The sequence below is a fragment of the Callorhinus ursinus genome, unplaced genomic scaffold (genome assembly GCF_003265705.2).
Source record: "Callorhinus ursinus isolate GAN/ISIS: 27379988/994484 unplaced genomic scaffold, GSC_fseal_2.0 scaffold20, whole genome shotgun sequence".
NCBI lineage: Eukaryota > Metazoa > Chordata > Mammalia > Carnivora > Otariidae > Callorhinus > Callorhinus ursinus.
In genome coordinates this window covers 6,298,484-6,322,668 of record NW_027397082.1, presented here as the reverse complement: position 1 = coordinate 6,322,668, position 24,185 = coordinate 6,298,484, and the positions used below count along the sequence as shown (strand labels likewise).

At 32.7% G+C, this 24,185-nt stretch overlaps 1 protein-coding gene across 3 annotated transcripts in view; it reads left to right on the top strand.

The window, feature by feature from the left end:
- Window positions 1-24,185, top strand: part of ATRNL1 (attractin like 1) — a 919,082-nt gene that overhangs the window by 266,699 nt on the left and 628,198 nt on the right. For all 3 annotated transcript variants that reach the window (XR_012381651.1, XM_025881114.2, XM_073904148.1), the window contains exon 19: window positions 9,105-9,242. Coding sequence is in view for 2 of the 3 variants with exons in the window: in XM_025881114.2 (XP_025736899.1) it covers window positions 9,105-9,242 (138 nt within the window). In the remaining variant the exon portion in view is untranslated. The remainder of the gene's footprint in view (window positions 1-9,104; window positions 9,243-24,185) is intronic.

Here is a 24,185-nt window from a genome sequence, read left to right as displayed (position 1 = left end):
AAGAGTGGGAAAAATCCCACTTTTTTGGTGAGAGCAAGGATAAAATAATGTTATGAAGTTTGCACATACAGATATGGGAAGAATTTGTGACAATTATTTTTCAGATCATCTTCTTAGTTCTAATTTTTTTGTATGTTTGTTTATTGATATATAACTCATATGGCATAAAATCTACCATGTTAAAGTATACAATTCGGTGGTTTGTAGTTTAATCAGTAGGTGTATAACTGTCACCAAAATACAGTTCCAGAATAATTTAATTACCCCAAAACAAAACCCCATATCCTTTTATAGTCACTTCCTATTCTTCCTTCTCTTGGAACCCAAAACCACTAATATACTTTATTTCTCTATGAATTTATTCTGGACATTTAAATGCAGTCATACAATATGTGGGCTTTTGTGTCTGGATTCTTTCCCTAAGCATAATTGTTTTAAGGTTCATTAATATTGTAGTGTATACTGTTGGTCCTTTGCTTCTTTTTATGGCTGAATAATAGTCATGCATACCACATGTTTATACATTCATTAGTTGATGGATCTTTGGCTTACTTCCACGCTTTTGCTATTATGAATAATGCTGCTGTGAACATTTTCATATATACATGTTTTAATTTTTTTGGTATATATGTAGGAGAGGAATTTTTAGTCATATGATAAATCTGTATTTAAGCTTTTAAGGAATTACCAGGCTGTTTTCTAGAGATACTGTACCGGTTTTTTTTTTTAAAGTACCACCAGCAATATTTGAGGGTACTATTTATTCTGTCCTCACCAAAACTAGTTTTTATCCATTATTTTGATTATTACTATCCAAGTGGATATTAAGTGGTAGCTCATTGTGGGTTTGATTTGCATTTCCCTTATGACTAATGATGCCCTTTTCATGTGCTTATTAGCCACTCATAAATGTTCTTTGGAAAATGCCTACTCAAATTCTTTGCCCATTTTCATTTTTTAAATTATAGTAATTTAAGAGTTACTTATGTATTCTGGATAATAGATCCTCATCAGAGATAGGATTCTTAAATATTTTCTCCTATTCTGTGAGATGTCTTTTCACTTTCTTGATGGTTTTTTTTTAAGGAACAGAGATTTTTTATTTTGATGATGTCCAATATGTTTTTTTCTATTGGTTGCTTTTGCTTTTGGTGTCATATCTAAGAAACTATTGTCTAATTCAAAATCATGAAGGTTTACACTTATATTTTCTTCTAACATTTTTATAATTTAGCTCTTACATTTAGATCTTTGATCCATTTGGAGTTATTTTTTATATATGGTATGCAGTACAGGTCCAAATTTGATCTTTCACGTGTTGATGTCAAGTTATCCCAACACCATTTGTTAAGAAGACTATTCTTTACCTTTTTAATAGTTTTGGCACCTTTGTTGAAAATCAGTTAACTATAGATGTATGGGATTATTTCTGAACCTAATGCTATTTTATTGATCTATATGTCTCTCCTTTTGCTGATACTACACTGGTTTGATTGCTATAACTTTTTAGTAGATCTTGAAATTGGGAAGTGTCAGCAATACTCTAACTTTTTCTTTTTTTTTTCAGGATTGTTTTGGTTAGTTGGGATTCTTTGTTACTTCTTATGATTTTTAGAATATGCTTCTCTGTTCCTATAAAAAAGTCTTTTGGAATTTGATAGATACTGCATTTAATTTGCAGATTAATTGGGATGAATTGCTATCTTAATATTAAGTCTAAAAATCTGTGAATAGAAGAAGTCTTTCAACTAATTTGTTTCAACAATGTTTTGTAGTTTTCAAAGTACAAGTCTTAACGTTTCTTTGGTTAAACGTACTCCCAAGTACTTTATTCTTTCTAATGCTACTGTCAATGGAATTGTTTTCCTTTTTTTTTTTTAAATTATGTTCAATTAGTCAACATTTTCTTAATTTTATTTTCAAATTGTTCTTTGTAAGTATATAGAAAGTTAATGAAACTGATTTCTCTAGTATATGTGCTGCCGAAGCGAGCACGAAACTGATTTCTCTATAATTGATCTTTTATTCTACAATATTATCAAAGTCATTTATTTGCTCAAATAATTTTTTTGTGGATTCCATAGTTTCCTATATGTAAGATCATCATGTCACCTGCAAATTGATTTAGTTTTAAACATTCTTTTAAAAATCTGGATGCCTTTCATTTCTTTTTCTGCCTAATTGCCCTATCCAGAACCTCCAGGACATGTTTGTCTTGTTCCTGATCTTAAAAGGAAAGCTTTCAATCTTTCACCATTAAATATGATGTTAGTTATGTATGTTTCATATGCCCTTTATCAGGTAGAAGCAGTTCCCTTCTTTTCCTAGTTTGTTGAGTATTTTCCAAGTATTGAGAAGATCATCTTGTTTTTTCCCCCTCTTTCTCTATCTACTTGATTGTTTTTTTTATGTGTTTAAACAATCTTAAATTCCTGGGATAAATTCTGCTTTGTCATGATATATAATCCTTTTCCTATGCTAGTGGGTTCAGTTTGCTACTATTTTTTTGAGGATTTTACACCTATAAACCTAAGTGATATTGGACTGTCGTCTTTTTTATTTTATTTTATTTATTTATTTGACAGAGAGAGAGAGACAGCGAGAGAGGGGACACAAGCAGGGGGAGTGGGAGAGGGAGAAGCAGGGTTCCTGCTGAGCAGGGAGCCCAACGCGGGGCTGATCTTTTTTCTAGTTGTTATATTCATTGTCGAAAGTATTAAAGCCTCCAACTATTGTTGAATTGTGTATTTTAATTTCTGTCAGTGTTTCTTCATGCATTTCGAGGATCTGTTAGTAGGTGCATGTATATTTACACTTTTTATATGTTCTTCATGGATTGTCCTTTATTGTTACAAAAGGTTCCTCTTTATCTCTAGTAAAATTTTTAAAAGTCTATCTGAAATTTGTAGAGCTATTGCCACTTTCTTATGGTTGCTGTTTGTATATCTTTTTTCATTCACTTACTTTCAATATATTTGCATCTTTAGGTGTGTCTCCTATACAAAGTACATAATTAGATCTTAATTTTAACTCAGTCTGCCAATCTCTGCCTTTTGATTGAATTGTTTACTACATTCACATTTAATGTTATTATTTATATAATTGGGTTTATGTGTGCTACTATACTTTTACCCCTATATGTCTAATGACTTTTTTGTTCCTTTGCTTCTTATTTATTTATTGGTAAGTGAATATTTTCTAACGTAGCATTTAAATTTATTTAATGATTTTCCACTATATTTTTGAGTTATTTCCTTAGTGATTGCTCCAGTGCTTGCCATATACAACTTAGCCTATTAACATGTGCTTCAGATTCATAATAACTCAATTTCAATGAGATAAAATAATGTTACTCATATAGGTCTATTCCTTTTCTTTTTTAGAATTGTTGTGTTGATTACATCTATATATGCTGCAAACCCAACAATACATTTTTCAGTTAATACTTTATAATATTTTGTCTTTTAAAGAATCTGAGAGAAGGAAGGAGGGCGAGTATATATTTATAGCTTTCATTATATTAATTTTTATATTTACCAATTATGGTTTTTTTCATTCATTCCTGTGCATTCAAGTTACCATCTGTTAATACCATGTCATGTCTGTTGCCCAATATGGATTTTGTTCCACCCAGTTCCTTGGTGCTGTTATTGGGAAATATATTTTTATGTTATAAGCCCAACAGTATCATTATATTTGTCTTTTAAAATATAATTTAAAAATTAGGTAACAGAAGAAAGGAGAAAAATATATCCTTTTATTGTTTTTCGTAATGGCATAATTTCTGTTACCAGTGCTCTTTATCATATTGTGAGGAATTGAATTACTATTTGGGGTCATGTAGTTTCCCACTGAAGAACTTCCCATAGTATTCCTTATAAGGTAAATCTTCTAGCAACAAATCCTGTCAATTTTTGTTTATCTGTGAATGTCTTTATAAATTCATTTAATTTTTTTGAAAGTAGCTTTTCTGCATATGAAACTTTTGGTTGACAGTTTTTCTTTGACAACTTTAGATATATTATCCAGTGCCTACTGGTCTCCACTGCTCCTGATTAAAGGTCATTTGTTAATCTTATTGGGCTTCTTTGTAAGTGAGAAGTCATATTTTCTCTTGCTGCTTTCAAGATTTTCTCCTTGTTTTTGCTTTTTATCTTTTTTATTATACTGTGTCTGTCAATCTCTTCATGTTTTTTGTACTTAGAGTTATGCTTCTTGAATGTGTAGATAACATTTTTGTCAAATTAGGGAAGTTTTCAGAATTATTTCTTCAAGTAAATTTTAGCCTCCTCTCTCTCTCTCTCATCCTTTCAACACTCCCATTACTTGTTGGCTTGAGTATTTGATTGTTTCCCACATTTATCTGAGATTTTGTTCACTTTTCTCCATTCTTTTTTCTCTCTGTATGTACATAGTTTCTATTGACCTATTAATTCTTTCTTCTGCCAGTATTAATCTACTATTGAGTCCCTCTAGTGTATTTTTTATTTTAGTTATTAAACTATTCTACTCATTAATTTTCATTTACTTTTTAAAAATTTGTTTTTACGGTTGTTCTCTATTTGATCAGATATTGTCATACCTACTTTTACTTCTTTAAGCATAGTTTTATTTTTTCTGTCTTTAATTATTTTGAACATTTTCATTGTCTTATAGTTGTCCCGTGAGTTCAGTTCTTGGGCTATCAATTCTCATTTTTATTATCTCTCTCTTTCTTCTGAGTCTTCTTTTTGATGCTTTGTAAATTTTCTTTTTGAAGTTTAACTCTGTAAGTGTTTTTGTTTGTTTGCTTGCCCCCACCTTCCTGCAAGTCAGAGTTTGTGAAGCAAGGCCTGAAGGCCGGAACTGGTCCCTTGCTTATTTTTGTAAATTAAGTTTTACTGGAATGCAGATATGCTCTACTGTTCATGTATTGTGTATGGTTGCTTTTGCACTGTAATGCACTATAATATAGGCAGAGGTGAATAATTGTGGTAGAAATTATATGATCAGCAAAGCCTAAAATACTTACCATCTAGCCCTTTACAGAAAAAAAATATTTTTTCTCAGTGTATATTCTGTGTCGTATTTGTATGATCTGAGTTTTTAGAAGTATTTCAAGGGGCCATTTACATCTGATTTTGCAAGGTGTTTATGAGGCTTTTCTTGATTACAGAACAGATTTTACATTAATATTTGATGTTGGAGTTTCTCTACCATGTGGACAATGTGAATTTCACCCAACATATGTGTCTGGCATAGGCTTTAAGTTCTCACAAGTGACTTTTTTTCTTTCATACACCTACCACAGTGTCCTTAAGGTTATTTTCAGCTGCTTTGGGCTTGTGATGTGCTTTAGTACCTTTTTTCTCTCCCACAGATAGGGACTGCAATTGAAGGCTTCAGGCATTATAAATATGGTTCAGTTTAGCTCTCTTCCTTGAGGATGCCAGAGATCATATCACCTGGCCATGCTGGGTTTTCAAACCCATGTCTCCTTATTCTTGCTTGTTTATCCTATGTATAGTGAAATTCTGTTACTACCTCAAAATTCTCTTTAACATTCTTGTTTTGAATCCCAGTTCTGATTTTTAGCATCTGATAATCCCTTTTGTTTTAAGATAGGGTATGTGTTAAAAAATGTTTTGAGTAAATTTTCTGTATATACTTCTTTTGAGTTTTATTGAGAATGTTAAGCAGATATTTTTAAATGTTTTACATCTGTTTTAGAGAGCACATATTTTTCAAAACTATGTACTTTATTTGCATATCAAATGCTGAGTTTTCCATAATGTTTTCTTTTCTTTTTTTTTTTTTTTTAAATCTGTTTGTGTATCCAGAGATAAAGAACCATCTGGGCTGGTTTTAAAATTTAGACAAAACAGTATGGATAGCTTCTCTTTAGCTTTATTCCTGTTCCTCAGCCAAGTTGTTATTAGAACCTTTCAGGTAACAGTGTACCCTGGAAGAACTATTAGATGCAAGCTTCTATTGCTCACTGCTCCAGCACCCTGATGCTAGTAGGAATAAAACATAATCATAGGCTCATTGTGTATCCTTTTCTTGTCTGTGTCTGCTACAGCCATTATGCCTGGGTTCCACTTTCTGTAACATGCTTTCTCTTTTGCCATTGTTACCATGCTAGTTACAAGCTATGACAGTGACCACCCCCCCCCCCCCGTCTTCTTTTTTCCCTCGGAAATTCTGTCTGCAGTTAGGTCTAAATTGGACCAGCTTTTTGTGTGGTATATTCATTATCTCAAACATTTGACTTTCCTGTATCACACTTCCCATGAGCTGTATGGCATCATGCGAATAATATGCTTCATGATTGCCCCATGGCTCAGAACTGCCTTCTGAACTTCTCATTTTCAGGAAGAGAGAGTGAGTGGCATTACACCAGGGATCCTCTTTTAATTTCCAGAGATATTGTAGTTTACTACTTTCTTTAATTTGTGTCATTTTCACCATACCCAAATTCCTATAGTTGCAAGTTTCCTTTTTATTTTAGTGGTGAGCTAACGGGAGGATGTTAGATGTGATTGCTTCTTATTCAGAAATTAAAGCATTTGTTTTTATGATGAAAATATGTCACCAGGAAGTTTGTAAAATACATATAGTAACCTATTTGTTATTTTAACTTTTTCAGGTAATGCTTTACATGTAGTGGGCACTCAATAAATTTTTTTACCTGACTGAATTAATTAGTGGTGTCACATAATAAAATTTCTGTGAAACAATAACTTACACTTTTAAACAAATGTTAAAAAATTAAAGTTCTTAACATTATTATTTCTTATTATGGAAGCAATATGAATTTATTATAGAAAATTGATGCAAAAAATCTTACTAAGATAACATATATTAATTAAAATTTCCATAGGCATATTTAAACATTTTATTTTTTAAACTTTGTTATTTTTATTTTTTATTTAGATTCAATTAATTAACATATAATGTATTATTTGTTTCAGGAGTACAGGTCTGTGATTCATTAGTCTTATATAATACCCAGTGCTCATTACAACACATACCTTCCCCAATGTCCATCAGCCAGTAAACCTATCCCCCCATGCCCTCCCCTCCAGCAACCCTCAGTTTATTTCCTAAGATTAAGAGTCTCTTATGGTTTGTCTCCTTATTTTTATTTTTTTAAAATTTATTTATTTATTTTAGAGAGAGAGAGAGAGAGCACTTGGGAGAGCGAACAGGGGGAGGGGTGAAGGGTGAGGGAGGGAGAGGGAGAGAAGGAGACTTCCGCTGAGCATGGAGCCTGATGCTGGCCTAGATCTCACGATTTTGAGATCATGACCTGAGCTGAAATCAAGTCAGTAGGATGTTTAACCAACTGAGCCACCAAGGCATCCCATACTTATACATTTTAAAACAAAATTGTCATTCTAGTTGTAGTGTTTTGTATCTTGATTTCACTTAAATTATTGTGAACATTTTTCCTTGTTCTAAATTTCCTCACTGTTTCATAATGTAATATAAAATGTGAAAACTATGTTATAATTTTCCTGAGTTTTATAAAGAGGATGATGAAGATTATTTAGCATTTTCCCATGGTGACTTTATGTTATTTCTATACTGTCTTATAGTAGAGTTATGGCTCTGAAAATTTCTATAAGGTATAGGTATTTAGTTTTTACTGTTCTTGTCTGTGTATTTCTTTACCCTTTGATGTTAGCTCTTGTGAATGAACCTTTGTTACTCTCTTAGGATTTCCCTCTCACTTTCAAATTTTCTACATACAAGAGGTATGGTATTTAATGTCTGTCTTTTGATTCATACTTTCTGATTGTGTGTTTGTTTCTGCCATTGATTAGCTGTGTGACTTTGGGTGGTTGCTTAACCCAGGCTTCCTTATCTTAGAAATGGTCCCCAGTGTAGTGCCTTCCATTATAGAATCATTGTGAGGATTAAATGATATAATTTAGGTATAATACCTGCTTACTATCTGGCAATAGAGTGGTATTTATATATTCTAAAACTGACGCAAAATGTACACTGACCAATCAGAAGAGATGCTGGCCACAAACAATTGGAATTGACTGAATATTGGCTTCCCTGGCTAGAGTAAGAGAAAGCGCAATTAAATGCTATCTTAGTTTTAATAGTGATGAAAATGATTATGAGGGTGGCAATGATGATGGTGTTTGGGCAAACAGTTATGAAACTAAGTCATTATGCTCCAAATAGGACAAAAGGCATGAGCTTTCATATATGAACTTTATCTCTCATCTGAAATGCTGTTGTAAAATTAATACCAGAACTTATTAAATCTTACATTATGAACACATAAAAAAGTCTCATGCTTTAAATGTGATTCTATTTAGTTCACATTCAAATAGAATTTTGATTAAGCTTTGAAGCTTTTCTTATCCAAAGAAAATAAGACGATAATTTGCTTTTATGCAAATTAATTTAAAAGTGCTGTTTTTGTTAATCATACATGGAGTTATTTGAAGGACCTGTAGCCACACAGTTTTCTATATTTATTGATCCTTGTTATTATGTGTAAATATAATTAAGATGCATTTTAACATTCTTTACCAAAGCTATATTATTCATTCTTGTGTTTGTATAACTTACTAGACATAATATTCACTTGAATCTTTAAGGAACGTGTTAAGTATTCCTTTATGGGGCGCCAGGGTAGTTCAGTCACTTAAGTGTCCGACTCTTGATTTTATCTCAGGTCATGATGTCAAGCTTGTGAGATGGGGCACCTTATTGGGCTCCGTGCTGGGCATGGAGCCTGCTTAAGATTCTCTCTTTCCCTCTCCCTCTGCACCTCACCCCTGCTCATGCGCACTCTCTCTTTCCCACTAGCTCTCAAAAAAAAAGTATTCCCTTTGTAGCTATAATTGTTATGTTTTACTTTATCTCTTTCCCCTACATTTTATAGAACATATGACAAAATTTCAACACAATTTATTATATATATTGTCCTGCATTAATATTTTGAGCCACATATATTTTACATAAAAAAATAAAACTTGGGAAATGTCCTTTGGACTTTGCTACCATTCAAATTTGTAAAATAAATTCTTTGTCTTGATAACTATTATACTTGCTATGGTTTTGTAGGTATTTATAATATTTTTTACTCTTCTCTTTAGCTTGCCAGTGTAATGGACATAGCACTTGCATCAATAATAACGTGTGTGAACAGTGTAAAAATCTTACCACAGGAAAGCAGTGTCAAGACTGCATGCCAGGTTATTATGGGGATCCAACTAATGGAGGACAGTGCACAGGTAAGTATTTTTTCTTTTACTTCAGTGTATTTTTACCACAGAAAAGAAAATTGAGAAAGATACAACTCTTGTGGAAAATATATTTTATAAAAGAAAATTTTTTCCATTAGTTTTTTTTTTCTTAAGATTTTATTTATTTGACAGAGAGAGAGAGAGCATGACAGGGGAGAGGATCAGAGGGAGAGGGAGAAGCAGACTCCCCGCTGACCAGGGAGCCCGATGAGGGCCTCGATCCCAGGACCCTGGGATCCTGACCTGAGCTGAAGGCAGATGCTTAACCGACTGAGCCACCCAGGCGCCCTCTGTTAAGTTTCAGTATTTTTAGAAGGTAGTATTTATTCATTAGGGATGATGTGAACTATAACAATTCTCTGATATACTTTAAAAAGTTTTTTTCTTATTTCAAAATGAATACATGGAAAATTAACAAATGCAGATACATTAAAAATTGCCTATAGTCTCACTATTCAAAAAATTCACTGCTGATTGTTTTTTAATAATAGTAAGTTATTGTTTTGACTTTAGATATAAGAAATAATTAATGGTTTTGTGTATGCCTTACATCAGATAAGCTTTTTTGGGTTTGGAATCAATCCTGGGCTGAAATCCCCCCTGCCACGTGTATGACCATAACCACTCAACCTCTCAGCACCGCATTGTTTTCACGTGTAAAAGGGAGATGATAAAGATCAGGTGAGATGATATATATTAGAGGCACACATAAGGGAGTTGAAGTACATTAAAAGAGCATTTAAAGTGCTATTCTCATCACATTTTTTTGTTCACTAAACTCTACTTTTCTCTATCTTCCTCTCTATCCTCCTGCTTTTTTCTCTTTTTAGAGAATTTTTAGGTTTTCCTTTTTTTAATTTTTTTATGTTATAAACTTCCTTTTATTTTTTTAATTTTTTTTATAAACTTCCTTTTAAATTGTAATTTTATAGTAATCCTTTTTTATCTCTAGGTTGGTCCTTGTCCCTTATGTTTTAATCTTCTGTTTCTATTTGGAAGTTGCCCATACAGCACCCACAGAAAAGCCTCTAATGTTGGTTAGGAAAAGATGAAGACTCTTATTAAACAGGGAGCTGGCCCAGGGCCTGACCTAGGGAAGAATATTAACACTGCTTACATATTGTGAATAATGCTGCTGTGAACCTTACTGTACAAATCTTTGTTTGAATACTGGTTTTCAGTTCTTTTATGCATAAACTAGGAGAGGAATTGTGGTAATTCTACATTTAAGTTTTTGAGGAATTGGTAAATTGTTCAAGTTGTTTTCCATAGTGGCTGCCTCATTCTACATTCCCACCAGAAATGTAGAGGATTCCAATTTCTCCACATCCTTGTCAACATTTGTTATATTCCATTTTTAAAAAACTTTAATCATCCTAGTGGATATGAAATGATATCCCATTGTGGTTTTGATTTGCATTTCCCTAATGACTAGTGATGTTCACTGTCTATTCATGTGGTTTTTGGCCATTGTATATTTTCTTTGGAAAATATCTGTTGAAGTCCTTTGCCCATTTTAGAACAGTTTATTATTTTTTAAATTGTGGTAAAATATCCATAGCATAAAATTTACCATTTTTACCATGTTTTTGTGTGTAGAACAAAGGCATTAAGTACATTTACTTTGTTGTGAAATCATCATTACCATCCATCTCCAGAACTCTTCTCATCTTGCAAAACTGAAACCCTGTACCCATGAAAAAATAATTCTCCCTTACCCTTACTCCAGCTCCTGGCAACCACTGTTTTGTTTTTTGTCACTATGAATACGATTTCTCTAGATAGCCTGATATATGTGGAATTGTACAGTATTTGTCCTTTAATGACTGGCTTATTTCTCTTAGTGTAATTGTCTTCAAGTTTCTTTCATGTTGTAGCATGTCAGGGTGTCCTTCCTTTTAAAGGCCAAATAATATTCTGTTGTATGTGTATGCTATTGTATGTGTATATGCATACACATACATTATCCATTCATTCATTAATGGACCCCTGAGTTGCTTCCATCTATTGGTATTGTGAGTAATGCTGCGATGAACATGGGCATGCAGATATTTGTTCAGGTTCCTGTGTCTTTTCATGTGTTTATTGGCCATCTGTAGATCTTTGGAGAAATGTCTACTAAGTCCTTTGCCTATTTTTTATTTGGGTTGTTTGATGTTGTCATTGAATTGTATGGGTTCTTTATATATTTTAGATATGAAGCCCTTATCAGACATATATTTTGTAAATATTTTTTCCCATTCTGTAGGTTACTTTTCACTTTCTTTATAGTGTCCTTTGAAACGCAAAAGTTTCCAATTTTGATGAAGTCCAGTTTATTTATTTATTTTTTTGTTGCTTGTGTTTTTGGTGCATATCTAAGAATCCACTGCCAAATGCAATGTCATGAGGATTACCAAAGTATTAATTTTTGCCAATATAGGCAAAAGGAACATTTGAATAACTATCTTAGTGACAAAATGTTTTAAATTAGAATGGTAAATTTTATCACTCCAGTAGGCATAAGTGCTTTTAGAAATATGTTCCCCTTTGGGGATGATATTTCTCTGCTAGGTTTAAGACTAAGTTCAGTTATTCCATATTCATTTTTGTTGCTGACATTACACATCTGGCAAGCTGAGGCATAATGCAATGGAAAATTAAAGGGGATGAAAGATAAATGCTTATCTTATTCACTACTGCACATTCTCTGGTAGTTTATGGAGCTTTAAATAATTCCTTATAGTTTCCTTGTTTCCTAAAGTTGGCAAGATATTATTTTGCTGTCTCTGACTTCTCTATGGTGATATAATATATGAAAGTCATTTTTATTTCTTAGGGCCACATTAGCTATTTAACTAAATCAACAATAGGTCACATTTGGTGAATTATTTTTAATGCAACTGTGGCTAAAATCAATTTATAAAAACTGAGAGAAGTATAAATTTACTGCTGTTTCTTTATTTTTAGTTCACCTTATTGAGAAAAGTTCATTTTTCATTAATGTATGCATTTATTAAAATTCAAAGTCTGTTGATAGTAAGGGAAAGAAGGAAGTAGCTTTATATTTAATGGTAAGGCTTTAGAGGTACTGAAGATTCAGAGATTATTTTTTAAATTCAGTCTACTAAAGTCAATTTAACATTGTTGCCAATATTAATAAATGTACTTGTAGATTTTCCTCAGATTATTTTTAGACTATGGCATATTCATAGCTATTCTTTTATTACAATTAACTATTAAAAGTGGTTTATTAGTAACTGTCAGGGGGTGCCTGGGTCACTCAGTCAGTTAAGCAACTGACTCTTGATTTTGCTTCAGGTCATGATCTCAGGGTTGTGAGATGGAGCCCTGTGTCAGGCTCCGCACTCATCACGGAGTCTGCTTGAGATTCTCTCTCTCCCTCTCCCTCTGACCATTCCCCTGCTCTCTCTCTCCCCCCCCCCTCAAATAAATAAATAAATAAATAAATACCCGTCAGAATGGCTAAAATTAACAACACACGTAACCACAGATGTTGGCAGGGATGCCAAGAAAGGGGAACTCTCTTACATTGTTGGTGGGTACGCAAACTGGTGCAGCCACTCTGGAAAACTGCATGGAAGTTCCTCAGAAAGTTAAAAATAGAACTATCCTATGATCCAGCATTACACTACTAGGTATTTACCCAAAGGATACAAAAATACTGAATTGAAGGGGCACATGCACCCCATGTTTATAGCAATGTTATCAACAATAGTTAAATTATGGAAAGAGCTCAAGTGTCTTCAACTGGTGAAAATGAATAAAGATGATGTGATATATGTATATAGACAATGGAATATTATTCAGCCATAAAAAAGAATGAAATCTTGCCATATGCAAGGATGTGGATGGCGCTAGATTGTATTATGCTAAGTGAAATAGGTCAGCCAGAGAACGACAAATTCCATATGATTTCACTCATATGTGGAATTGAAGAAATGAAACAGATGTACATAGAGAAAAAAAGAAAAGAGAGAGGGGAATTCCCATAAAGAGACTCTTAACTATGGAGAACAAACTGAGGGTTGCTATAGGGGAGATGGGTGGGGGGATAGGTTAAATGGGTGATGGGTATTAAGGAGGGCACTTGTGATGAGCATTGGGTATTATATTTGAGTGAGGAATCAATAATTCTACTCCTGAAACTAATATTATACTGTATATTAACTAACTGGAGTTTAAATAAAATCTTGGAACAAAAACTTTTTAAAAAGTGGTTTATTATTAAAATTATTTTATTTCTCATTGATGTCCAAGAAGATTCTCTGATACAAATTTGCTCTGGAGCTGCTATCTATCTATCTACCTATCTATCTATCTATCTATCTATCTATCTATCTATCTATCTATCATCTATCTATCTATCTATCTATCATCTATCAATCAATCTTTGTAGCTATGGAAGAATATAACATTGTAAACAGCTTGGGCTTTGGAATCATACTGCTTGGGTCCATATCCAGGCAATGCCACTGTCACCTTGGGTAATTTTTTAACCTCTTATTGTCTCAGTTTCCTCACTTAAAAATTATGTGACTAATTTAATTTATTGTGAGGCTTAAATGAGGTACTTTACATAAGAAATAATATGTGTTCCTGGCAAATGTTAACTCTAGAATGCTATTATTGCCATTATTGCTATTATTTTTATTACAATTTGTAACATCAGTAGATTTAAGTATGTTAATAAAAATGTATGATTTAGACTTTGTAACAGTATTGTTTTTGTCATATTATCTCCAGTTTGACTTATAAATTTTAGTAAAAGAAAATAAGTGAAAGTTTCATTGACTAGAACTTCTCACTCAACAGTCTATACACTGCATTACTTTGCAATGAAGGATTATCCTCGAATTCACAAACAATTATTGAGTACTAACTATATGCAAAACACTGTGCTAGGGCTTGATTTCTCTACATTGTAAGGGTGCTATAATAGTGTTATGAAGAGGTTGAATGATAGAACCAGGGACAAAGAGATTAATTCTGACGGAAGGATCTGGGTAGGCCCTTTGGAGTTAAGTTCAATTTATAAGTTTCAATTTTATAAGATTATCATTAATTGCATGCTTTATATTATACCTTGTTCTAAATGTAAGACAACTAAGCTATAATGCTATTCATCCCCAAAATGTTTAAAAATACTTATATGTACTTGTTTTCTTTGATTATTCATAAAAAGATGTACTATAAGAACAAAAAAAAACCTCACCAAATCATGAAATATAGGCATTTTAAAAATTGCAGTCATATATGACCAATAGTTTTCTTCATCTAGGTCTTAACTCTTTTTGATTATTTTATTGCAAGATGTTTAATGGGTGAGTTGGTATTACCCATAAGATTTTTTTCTTTAACATTGCATTCATAATTGGTTTTAGCAAAGTCTAATTTTATATTTATTAAGTTGTATTTTTTAGTTCATTTTCTTGTTCTTTTTCTAGGTTTTTGAATACTATACTCATCTGATTTTTTTCTTTCTATGTTTTTAAATTTAATGTTTTTACTTTTAATAGTGTTGAAGAAACTTACTCTTTTCTAGTTTGGGGAAAAAAGAGTTCTTCCACCAAGTGACAGTTCTAGTTTTGCCTTTGTTTCATATAAGCAAAACTTATTTATTTTAAAAATTTTTTGGTATATTGTGGGTATCTACCCAGAGCTGACTTTTACAGAAATATTTAATAGTTTAATAAATACATTGGGCTATGACACAAGTATCCTCAGAGACAAGAGCGTCGTAAAAGAAATATGAATGAGCTCTTCTTTCTCTCTACTAGGATTTTAAACCCGTCTTACAAAAACAAACAAACAAACAAACCCTTCTCACATATTAGAGATGTTTATAGAGGCTGAAAGTTTATAACCAAATGAACTGAGTATTTCTTGAAATAAGTGTAAGAAATTTAATTCTCTCAAACTGGGAACATTGACCTGAATAATCTAAACCTGCAGATGAATGAAAATCACTTGACATGGAAATCTTATTTCTATTAATTATTTTGACACAACAAAGTTAAAAGTTTGTATTTTCTTGGTATACATGATTTTCCTGTGTGGCAGAGAAAGGCCAACCTGAGACTTTAACTATCCCAAAGAGAAGCCATTACATGAATAATTATATAATTATATGTAGATATTTAGCATGTGGTATGGGCATGAGGTTATACTTTGATTAAAGATTTGCTTCAGAATAACAGTTTTAAAAAAATTTAAATACATTAAGAAAACCATAAAAGGCTTTTTTAAATCATTCAGAGCTGTCTGTTTAAACGGAAGCATTTAAAAAAAATCTTTATTTTATAGCTTCTATAATATTTGTAGCTAATTTATCTTCTCTCTGTACTAATTATTTTGAAATATTTTGTTTTTCTGGGGGATGTGTTCCTCTAACTTCAAATACTTATAGCCCTAAGCTTTCTTTATCCCATCTTTTTGAGTTCTCTTCAATCCCTTTTATCCTCATAAAAGGAATGAAAAGGACAAGAAGAACTGAGACTATGAAAAGTATTTGGACCTGACATTAAGTCAAGTGATTTCAGAATGACCTTGATTGTGGTTAGTAGAAGGTGCAGTTTTTACTAGTTTCTTGTGTGTTAGATGCCTTTTCAGAGAGATGTCTGTGGGCTGAGCCTCATGAAACTGCTAGAGACATAGTCACTGAACTTTTGAGTGTTGGGGAACTTTTCTTGGCTTACTTCCACACCTTTATTATACCTATCCCTTTTCCTCAAGATCTCTCTCCCTGTTTTTTTTTTTTTTTAAAGATTTTATTTTTTTGACAGAAAGAGACAGTGAGAGAGGGAACACAAGCAGGGGGAGTGGGAGAGGGAGAAGCAGGCTTCCTGCCGAGCAGGGGCTCTCTCCCAGGACCCTGGGATCATGACCTGAGCCGAAGGCAGACACTTAACAACTGAGCCACCCAGGCGCCCCTCTCTCCCTGTTTTTCATTTGCACAAACTTCTGCTTTCCACCCATCCTAACTTTAAATCTTCATTTCAACTTCTGGCATTTGGTTAGTGTTATTTAATGTCCTAGACCTGATGCTACAGATTATTTCCACCTCTGGTTTGTATGTTTTTGACAATGAAGTGTCTCACTTGCATGCTTTCTTTTCATTAATAAGTTCACTAATATATCTCATGGAATTAAAAAAAATACTTAATGGTTTTAATTCTACAAGTATAATACTTATGTTTTGGGGACTAGATAGAAGTCATTATTTTATCGTAAGTGTTTAATATTTCTCTTTAATTTCATTTGATGTGATGCCTAGTCCCTTTATAATGTATTGCTTAAGGTTTTGTGTTATAAGGATCTGGCACTATCTGGTTGTTTAAAAAGTGATGTAAGATAGTATAATTTAATTTAACAATAAAAAAGGCTTTTATACAAACCTACAAAAGTTAAGCTTTTGACAACTAAAAGGTAAACTTAAAATGGGGCATATTTCTCATATTCTCAAGCACAAAACATTTATTTTGTGTACTCCAGAAAATTAGAGGTTAATCTAAGAAATTCTAAGCATGTATTTAGTTTTAGTCTGATTTTATAGATTTTTTAAAGAGTAAAATTAAGCTAAATGCCAATTTGGATACATACTTTTTCATTGCTCAGATAATGCACAAAAACTAATTAGTGATGGTGGACAAGTTAATTATATATTAGAAATGCCTAGAGCAGGTGTAGGAAAGCATCAGCATAAATATTTTCTGTAAATATTTCATAAACATATTAAAATCCTTCTTAATATATTATTACCAAGAAATACTTTTTCTCTCAAAGGTCCATTTTTATATACCAGGGGATATGAATGCAAATATTTGCTTTTCTTTTAATCACAAATAATTTTATCTATACCTTTCATCTTGCTTTTTCTCTATGGGTCCATCTACTGATTTTTAAGAAGAATAATCTATATTATTAGGCTTTAAAGGAAGTATATAAATATTTAATTGTGTATTTATTTTAATAAGCAATTTTAACTTGTTTTTTGACTTCCTGTATTGTTCATATTGATTAGCCAAAAACTGAATTCAGCGACTTTATTATTTAAAAATATTCTCCTTTCACCCCATCTTAGTTAACGATAATACCAGTTAAGCTCCCATGATTCTTCTTCTTAATCTCAGGAAACAAACTGCGGTTTGCTGGAGTGGTGGGGGAGTGGGAGGGATGGGGTGGCTGGGTGATAGACATTGGGGAGGATATGTGCTATGGTGAGCACTGTGAATTGTGTAAGACTGTTGAATCACGGACCTGTACCTCTGAAACAAATAATATATGTTAAAAAAAGGAAGAAAGAAAAAGATAGCAGGAAGGGAAGAATGAAGGAGGAGAAATCGGAGGGGGAGACGAACCATGAGAGACTGTGGGCTCAGAAACAAACTGAGGGTTCTAGAGCGGAGGAGGATGGGAGATGGGCTAGTCTGGTGATGGGTATTAAAGAAGGCACGTACTGCATGGAGCACTGGGTGTTATACGCAAGCAATGAATCATGGAACACTATATCAAAAACTAATGATGTGATATATGGTGATTAACATAATATAATAAAATAAAAAACAAAAAAAAAAGCTCCCATAATTCTTCTTCTCTTCTTTTGCTGTTGGATGTTACAGTTTAGCTGAAATGGAATAGCTTCTTATTAAATATTTGTTGAATGAATGAATGAATACCCTCCCTACAATCTATACCCTCCATAAAATGTCTCCATTTGTTATCTACCTTTTATTTCCTTTAGAGGAAGAGAAATAATAATGTTTTCTTGAGATATGGAACTGTTTACTTCACATATTGCTAACAACATCCCTTCTACTCAAAATGGAAAAAACAAAACCCTTAACACATAGGGAAAAAGATAACACCTCAAAGTTGTTAAACATAATGTTGTTATTGACTTACAAGTCAAAAACATAAACATGTATTTTATTCATTTTTTAGGTGTATAAATGTTTAATCTTTTCAAAATCAAAAAGGTCTATTTAACTTTTTTTGTTTTGACATAATTTAATACAGAAAAGTTCCAAGTAAATACACAGAGTTCCTTCAGTCTCCTCTCTGTCTTGTTGTTTCAGTTAAACATTGCAGACTTGATGGGCCTTTATCCCTTAAATACTTTAGTGATATTTTCTAAAAACTATGAATTTTCTCAGCTACATTACAGTTACAGAAATCAGGAAATGAACCTTGGTGCATATTTTATTAAATATAGACCTTATTTAGATTTTACTAATTGTCCCAGCATTGTTCTTTAGAGAAAAGAAAATCCAAGATGACTGGTTGCATTCATTTTTATGTCTCTTTAGCCTTCTTGAATCTGGAACATTTCTTGAGTCTTTTTTTTTTTTATTAAGTGACATTGACATTGCTTAGTATTATAGCCCATTTTTTGTGTGTGTATAGCATGTGCTTTGTATGAAATATGTCTCTGACATTTCTGTGTATCAATGTGATTATATCTGATTATATTCTGATTGCATACTTTTGGCAGGAATACCACTGAAGTTATGCTAAATTCTTCTCACCATATCATGAGCCACATTCTATCATCCTTCCATTAATGGTAATGTTCAATAGGGACATTTGGATAAAGTGTTATCTGCCAGATTTCTTCACTCTAAAGTTACTATATTATCCTTTAATGAAAAAAATATCTTTTAGGAGATACTTTGAGACTGTGAGTATTACGTTAGTTCTTAAACTTTTACCTACTGGTTTTATGATTTTTACTAAATGGTGATTTTCTATCATTCTTTCTATACTAATTATTTGGCTTTCTTTTACAATGAAAAGCTTTCTCTTCTCTAGTTTGTGTATCTTATCTATGTATTTATGTATCTGTGTATCTATCTATCTTTGTATCATCTGTCTATACATCCATTTTTCATATATCTACTTATATACTATTTATCATTCTTTGAGCATTTTCTTGTATTTTTGCCACCATCTTGTACTTTTCCTGTGCTGACTGGAAGCTGGCATTTCTTAAGCAGCCTTGGTTCCTTTAGTGGGCTCTTTGCTACAAAGACAATTTTATTTCTGGATCATCTCAACAGACAGAACTGGAGAATAAATATCTGTGTACACATATGCTTACTTGTCTACCCATAGACACATATATTCTTATACATGTCCATAACTACACACATTGATACACATTTCTACATCTACCTATATTTTACACTAAAATCCATGAGTTTAGGGGCATCTGGGTGGCTCAGTCAGTTACAAGTCCAACTTTTGGTTTCGGCTCAGGTCATGATCTCAGGATACTGAGATTAAGCCCCACCTCGGGCTCTGTGCTCAGCTCAGAATCTGCTTGGGATTCTTTCCACCTCCCTCTCTCTCCCCCTCTGCTCTTCCCCATGTTTGCACTCTTTCTCCAAAATAAAATAAATAAAATCTTTAAAAAAAAGATCCATGAGTTTACACTAATACCTCATTTTCTGTCCCTTACTCCAGGGTTCATTCTATTCTTCCTATTGTCCAAATTTTTAAGCTGACTTTCATTATCCACAATATATATTTTTAAATTTCCTCAATCTTAAAATGCACAGATAGTAGTTTTGGAATTGCTAAACCATACCTCTGTGAAAAGGAAGTTTACTAATTAGAGTTTAGCATTTATTTATTTATTTTGTCTTCAGTATGAGGACATATAGTCTGTAACTGTGTTTCAAAAGTACTTGTGTTCATTCTTTTTCCCTCCTCAGTGTGGTTGTTAGTCATTTCAGTAGGGGCCATTCATTTATTTCTGTGTTTAGTCAGCTTTAGGGCCACCTGCACCCCACCAGTATTGTTGGTGTAATTTTCTTTTTTGAATACATGAAATATTAACATGGTCCTCAAAGTCACAAATGTACAAAAAGTCAATTTCTGCCTATTCTTTTCATGACATTCTCACTCATGACCTGTAAGTAACCTATCTCAAACCAGTCTCTGGTTTATCCTCCCTATGTTATTTTTAAAATTAAATATGTGGAAACATGCATATTTTCTCAATTTTTTACACAAAGGGTAACATGTTCTGTTGTACTTTTTTTTTGTCATTTAATAATTTAACTTGGAAATCATTCCACATTACAGAGATCTTCCTCATTGTTTTTATAACTACCTAGTACTACATTATGAGGATATACTGTAGTTTATTCAACTATTCTCCAACTATGAATATTTAGGTGAATTCCAATAATTTCAAATATCAGTAATGGTGTAGTGGAAACTTTTATGTGCATATATGTATCTGTACTGTAAGAGGTGTATCTTCAGGATAAATTCCAAGAATGGAGCATGTGAGGTTAAGAGATAAACACATACATTGTATTGCTAGTAATGATTGTACCAGTCTGTGCTCCTACTAGCAGTGTATGAGAGTATCTGTTTCCATATAGCTTTGGGAAAAGAAAATATTTTTATACTTTTTAACTTTTGTCTGATAGATGAAAATTTTAATTTTTAGTTTTCTTCTGTGTGAAATTAATCTTATCTTTATACATTTAAGGACCATTTTTATATTTTATGTGAATTGTCTTTTTATGTTTTTTGCTCAATTTTCTGTTGAGATATTTTTATCCTCTAAATTTAATGAGAGTTCTTTAGTTATTAGGAATATTATCCATCTGTTGAACAGTTTTCTCCAATATGTGTCCTTTGGCGGTGATTTTTTGTTTGTTTGTTTTTGCCATGTTGAAATCTTTATATTTTAATCTCATCAAAATTATCACTCGAGTTAGAGTTAGAATACTTTTTTTTACATCCAAGTTATCCAAGTTACCTATGAAATTCTTCTGTTACTTGTGTGGTTTTACTTTTTTACACGTAGATCACTAAGCTTTTGGAGTTTAATTTTGTGTATGGTGTGAGGTATAAATCTAAATTTACCTTTTTCACCAGTTCTCCTATTGACATTTATTTTAAAAAATTCATTTTGATCCCTGATTTAATATACAAGCTTTTTATATTCTAAAGTTTCATATATATTTGGTTCTGTTTATGGATTTTCTATTCTACTCTGCTGATCTGTTTGACTCTTGATGTGCCAGTATTGCAGTGTTTTTATTATAGAGGACTTATAAATGTTTTAATGTCTAGTAGGCTAGTTCTTTTTTTTTTAAGCTTTTCTTTTTTACTGTTTTCCTGACTTTTCTTGCATGTTCATCTTTTTATATGATGACTGTTATCAATTGATCAATTCCCATAAAAAACAGTATTTTTTTTTTCATTTCTTTGAAGGTGTTCCTCTATCAAATGGGTATAAAATGTGTGGCAAAAGATTAAAGAAGTAATGTGTATGAAAATACTTCAGAAATAGTACAGTCATATATTGTTACAAAATATGTTTTTATATTTTTAACATAATAACATTTTTTCAGATTCTTTGATTCATCATCTAATATCTATTCAAGGCAATCTTTTAAAGTAACCTCATTGAAAACAATGCAGATTCATTTTGGTACAATAAAAATTCAGTCAGTTGGAATTTAAGAATTTGAACTTGAGGCAAGTAGTAATCTTTGTGAATAGCTTCTAATAATGTGTCATTCTTAAATGTCTCATTTATAGCCCAGGATCTTAATATTTTGTTCTATTTTTTTAGATGAATGAAAACCAGACTAAATAAAGTATAAGAGGTCAATTTTAAGGGTTTAAATACTTTTAATGGTAGTTATTAGCAGCAGTCAAGAAATCTACCCAGCTAGAGTAAGAAAATAAAATATGACTGAAGGTTTATTCTTTTATCAAAGATAATGAAACAAGATTAAAATTACTCTTTTCTAAAAGTAAACACAGAATAATAAGAATACAATTCTAGAAGTTGAGTTAAAATTTATTTAGGTGAAATTTTTAAATTTGAATGTTTTTGCTTAACCCTGTTCTGTTAGGAAAAGAAAAAACTAACTTGTTTTAATATGGTTTCACTTTTTAAAATTAAATCAGAATGGAAAACTGACAAATTATGTGATTGCAGGCTTTGTGATTATAGATCAGGGATTGGCATGCTTTTTTTCCTTTAAAGAGTTAAATAGTAAATTGTGTTTTTTTTGTTGTTTCTTTTTTTAAAATTTTTTTATTGATGTTAATCACCATACATTACATCATTAGTTTTTGATGTAGTGTTCCATGATTCATTGCTTGTCCATAACACCCAGTGCTCCATGCAGAACATGCCCTCTTTAATACCCATCGCCAGGCTAACCCATGCCGCCACCCCCCGCCCCTCTAGAACCCTCAGTTTGTTTTTCAGAGTCCATCGTCTCTCATGGTTCGTCTCCCCTCCGATTTACTCCCCTTCATTGTTCTCCTCCTGCTATCTTCTTTTTTTTTTCTTAACATATATTGCATTATTTGTTTCAGAGGTACAGATCTGTGATACAAGAGTCTTGCACAAATCACAGCACTCACCATAGCACATACCCTCCCCAATGTCTGTCACCCAGCCACCCCATCCCTCCCATACCCCCACCACTGCAGCAACCCTCAGTTTGTTTCCTGAGATTAAGAATTCCTCATATCAGTGAGGTCATATGATACATGTCTTTCTCTGATTGACTTATTTCACTAAGCATAACACCCTCCAGTTCCATCCACATCATGGCAAGATCTCATTCCTTTTTATGGCTGCATAATATTCCGTTGTGTACATATACCACTTCCTCTTTATCCATTCATCTGTCGATGGACATCTTGGCTCTTTCCACAGTTTGGCTATTTTGGACATTGCTGCTGTAAACATTGGGGTGCACGTACCCCTTTAGATCTCTACCTTTGTATCTTTGTGGTAAATACCCAGTAGTGAAATTGCTGGATCGTATGGTAGCTCTATTTTTACCTGTTTGAGGAGCCTCAATACTGTTTTCCAGAATGGTTGCACCAGCTTGAATTCCCACCAACAGTGTAGGAGGGTTCCCCTTTCTCCGCATCCCCACCAACATCTGTCGTTTCCTGACTTGTTAATTTTAGCCATTCTGACTGGTGTGAGGTGATATCTCATTGAGGTTTTGATTTGAATTTTCCTAATGCCGAGCGATGCTGAGCACTTTTACATGTGTCTGTTGGCCATTTGGATGTCTTCTTTGGAAAAATGTCTGTTCATGTCTTTGGCCCATTTCTTGATTGGATTATTTGTTCTTTGGGTGTTGAGTTTGATAAGTTCTTTATAGATTTTGGATACTAGCCCTTTATCTGATATGTCCTTTGCAAATATTTTCTCCCATTCTGTCGGTTGTCTTTTGGTTTTTTAGACTGTTTCTTTTGCTGTGCAAAAGATTTTGTCTTGATGAAATCCCAATAGTTCATTTTTGCCCTTGCTTCCCTTGCCTTTGGAATCTATTTTGTGTGTGGTGTAAGGAAATGGTCCAGTTTCATTTTTCTGCATGTGGCTGTCCAGTTTTCCAAACACCATTTGTGGAAGAGCTTGTCTTTTTTCCATTGGGCATTCTTTTCTGCTTTCTCAAAGATAGGTTGACCATAGAATTGAGGGTCCATTTCTGGGCTCTGTATTCTGTTCCATTGATCTATGTGTCTGTTTTTGTGCCAGTACCATACTGTCTTGATGATGACAGCTTTGTAATAGAGCTGGAAGTCCGGAATTGTGATGCCACCAGCTTTGCTTTTCTTTTTCAAGATTCCTCTGGCTATTCGGGGTCTCTTTGGTTCCATACAAATTTTAGGATTATTTGTTCCATTTCTTTGAAAAAAGTGGATGGTATTTTGATGGGGATTGCATTGAATGTGTAGATTCCTCTAGGTACATTGACATCTTCACAATGTTTGTTCTTTCAATCCATGAGCTTGGAACGTTTTTCCATTTCTTTGTGGCTTCCTCAGTTTCTTTCATGAGTATTTTATAGTTTTCTGAGTACAGATCCTTTGCCTCATTGGTTAGATTTATTCCTAGGTATCTTATGGTTTTGGGTGTAATTTAAATGG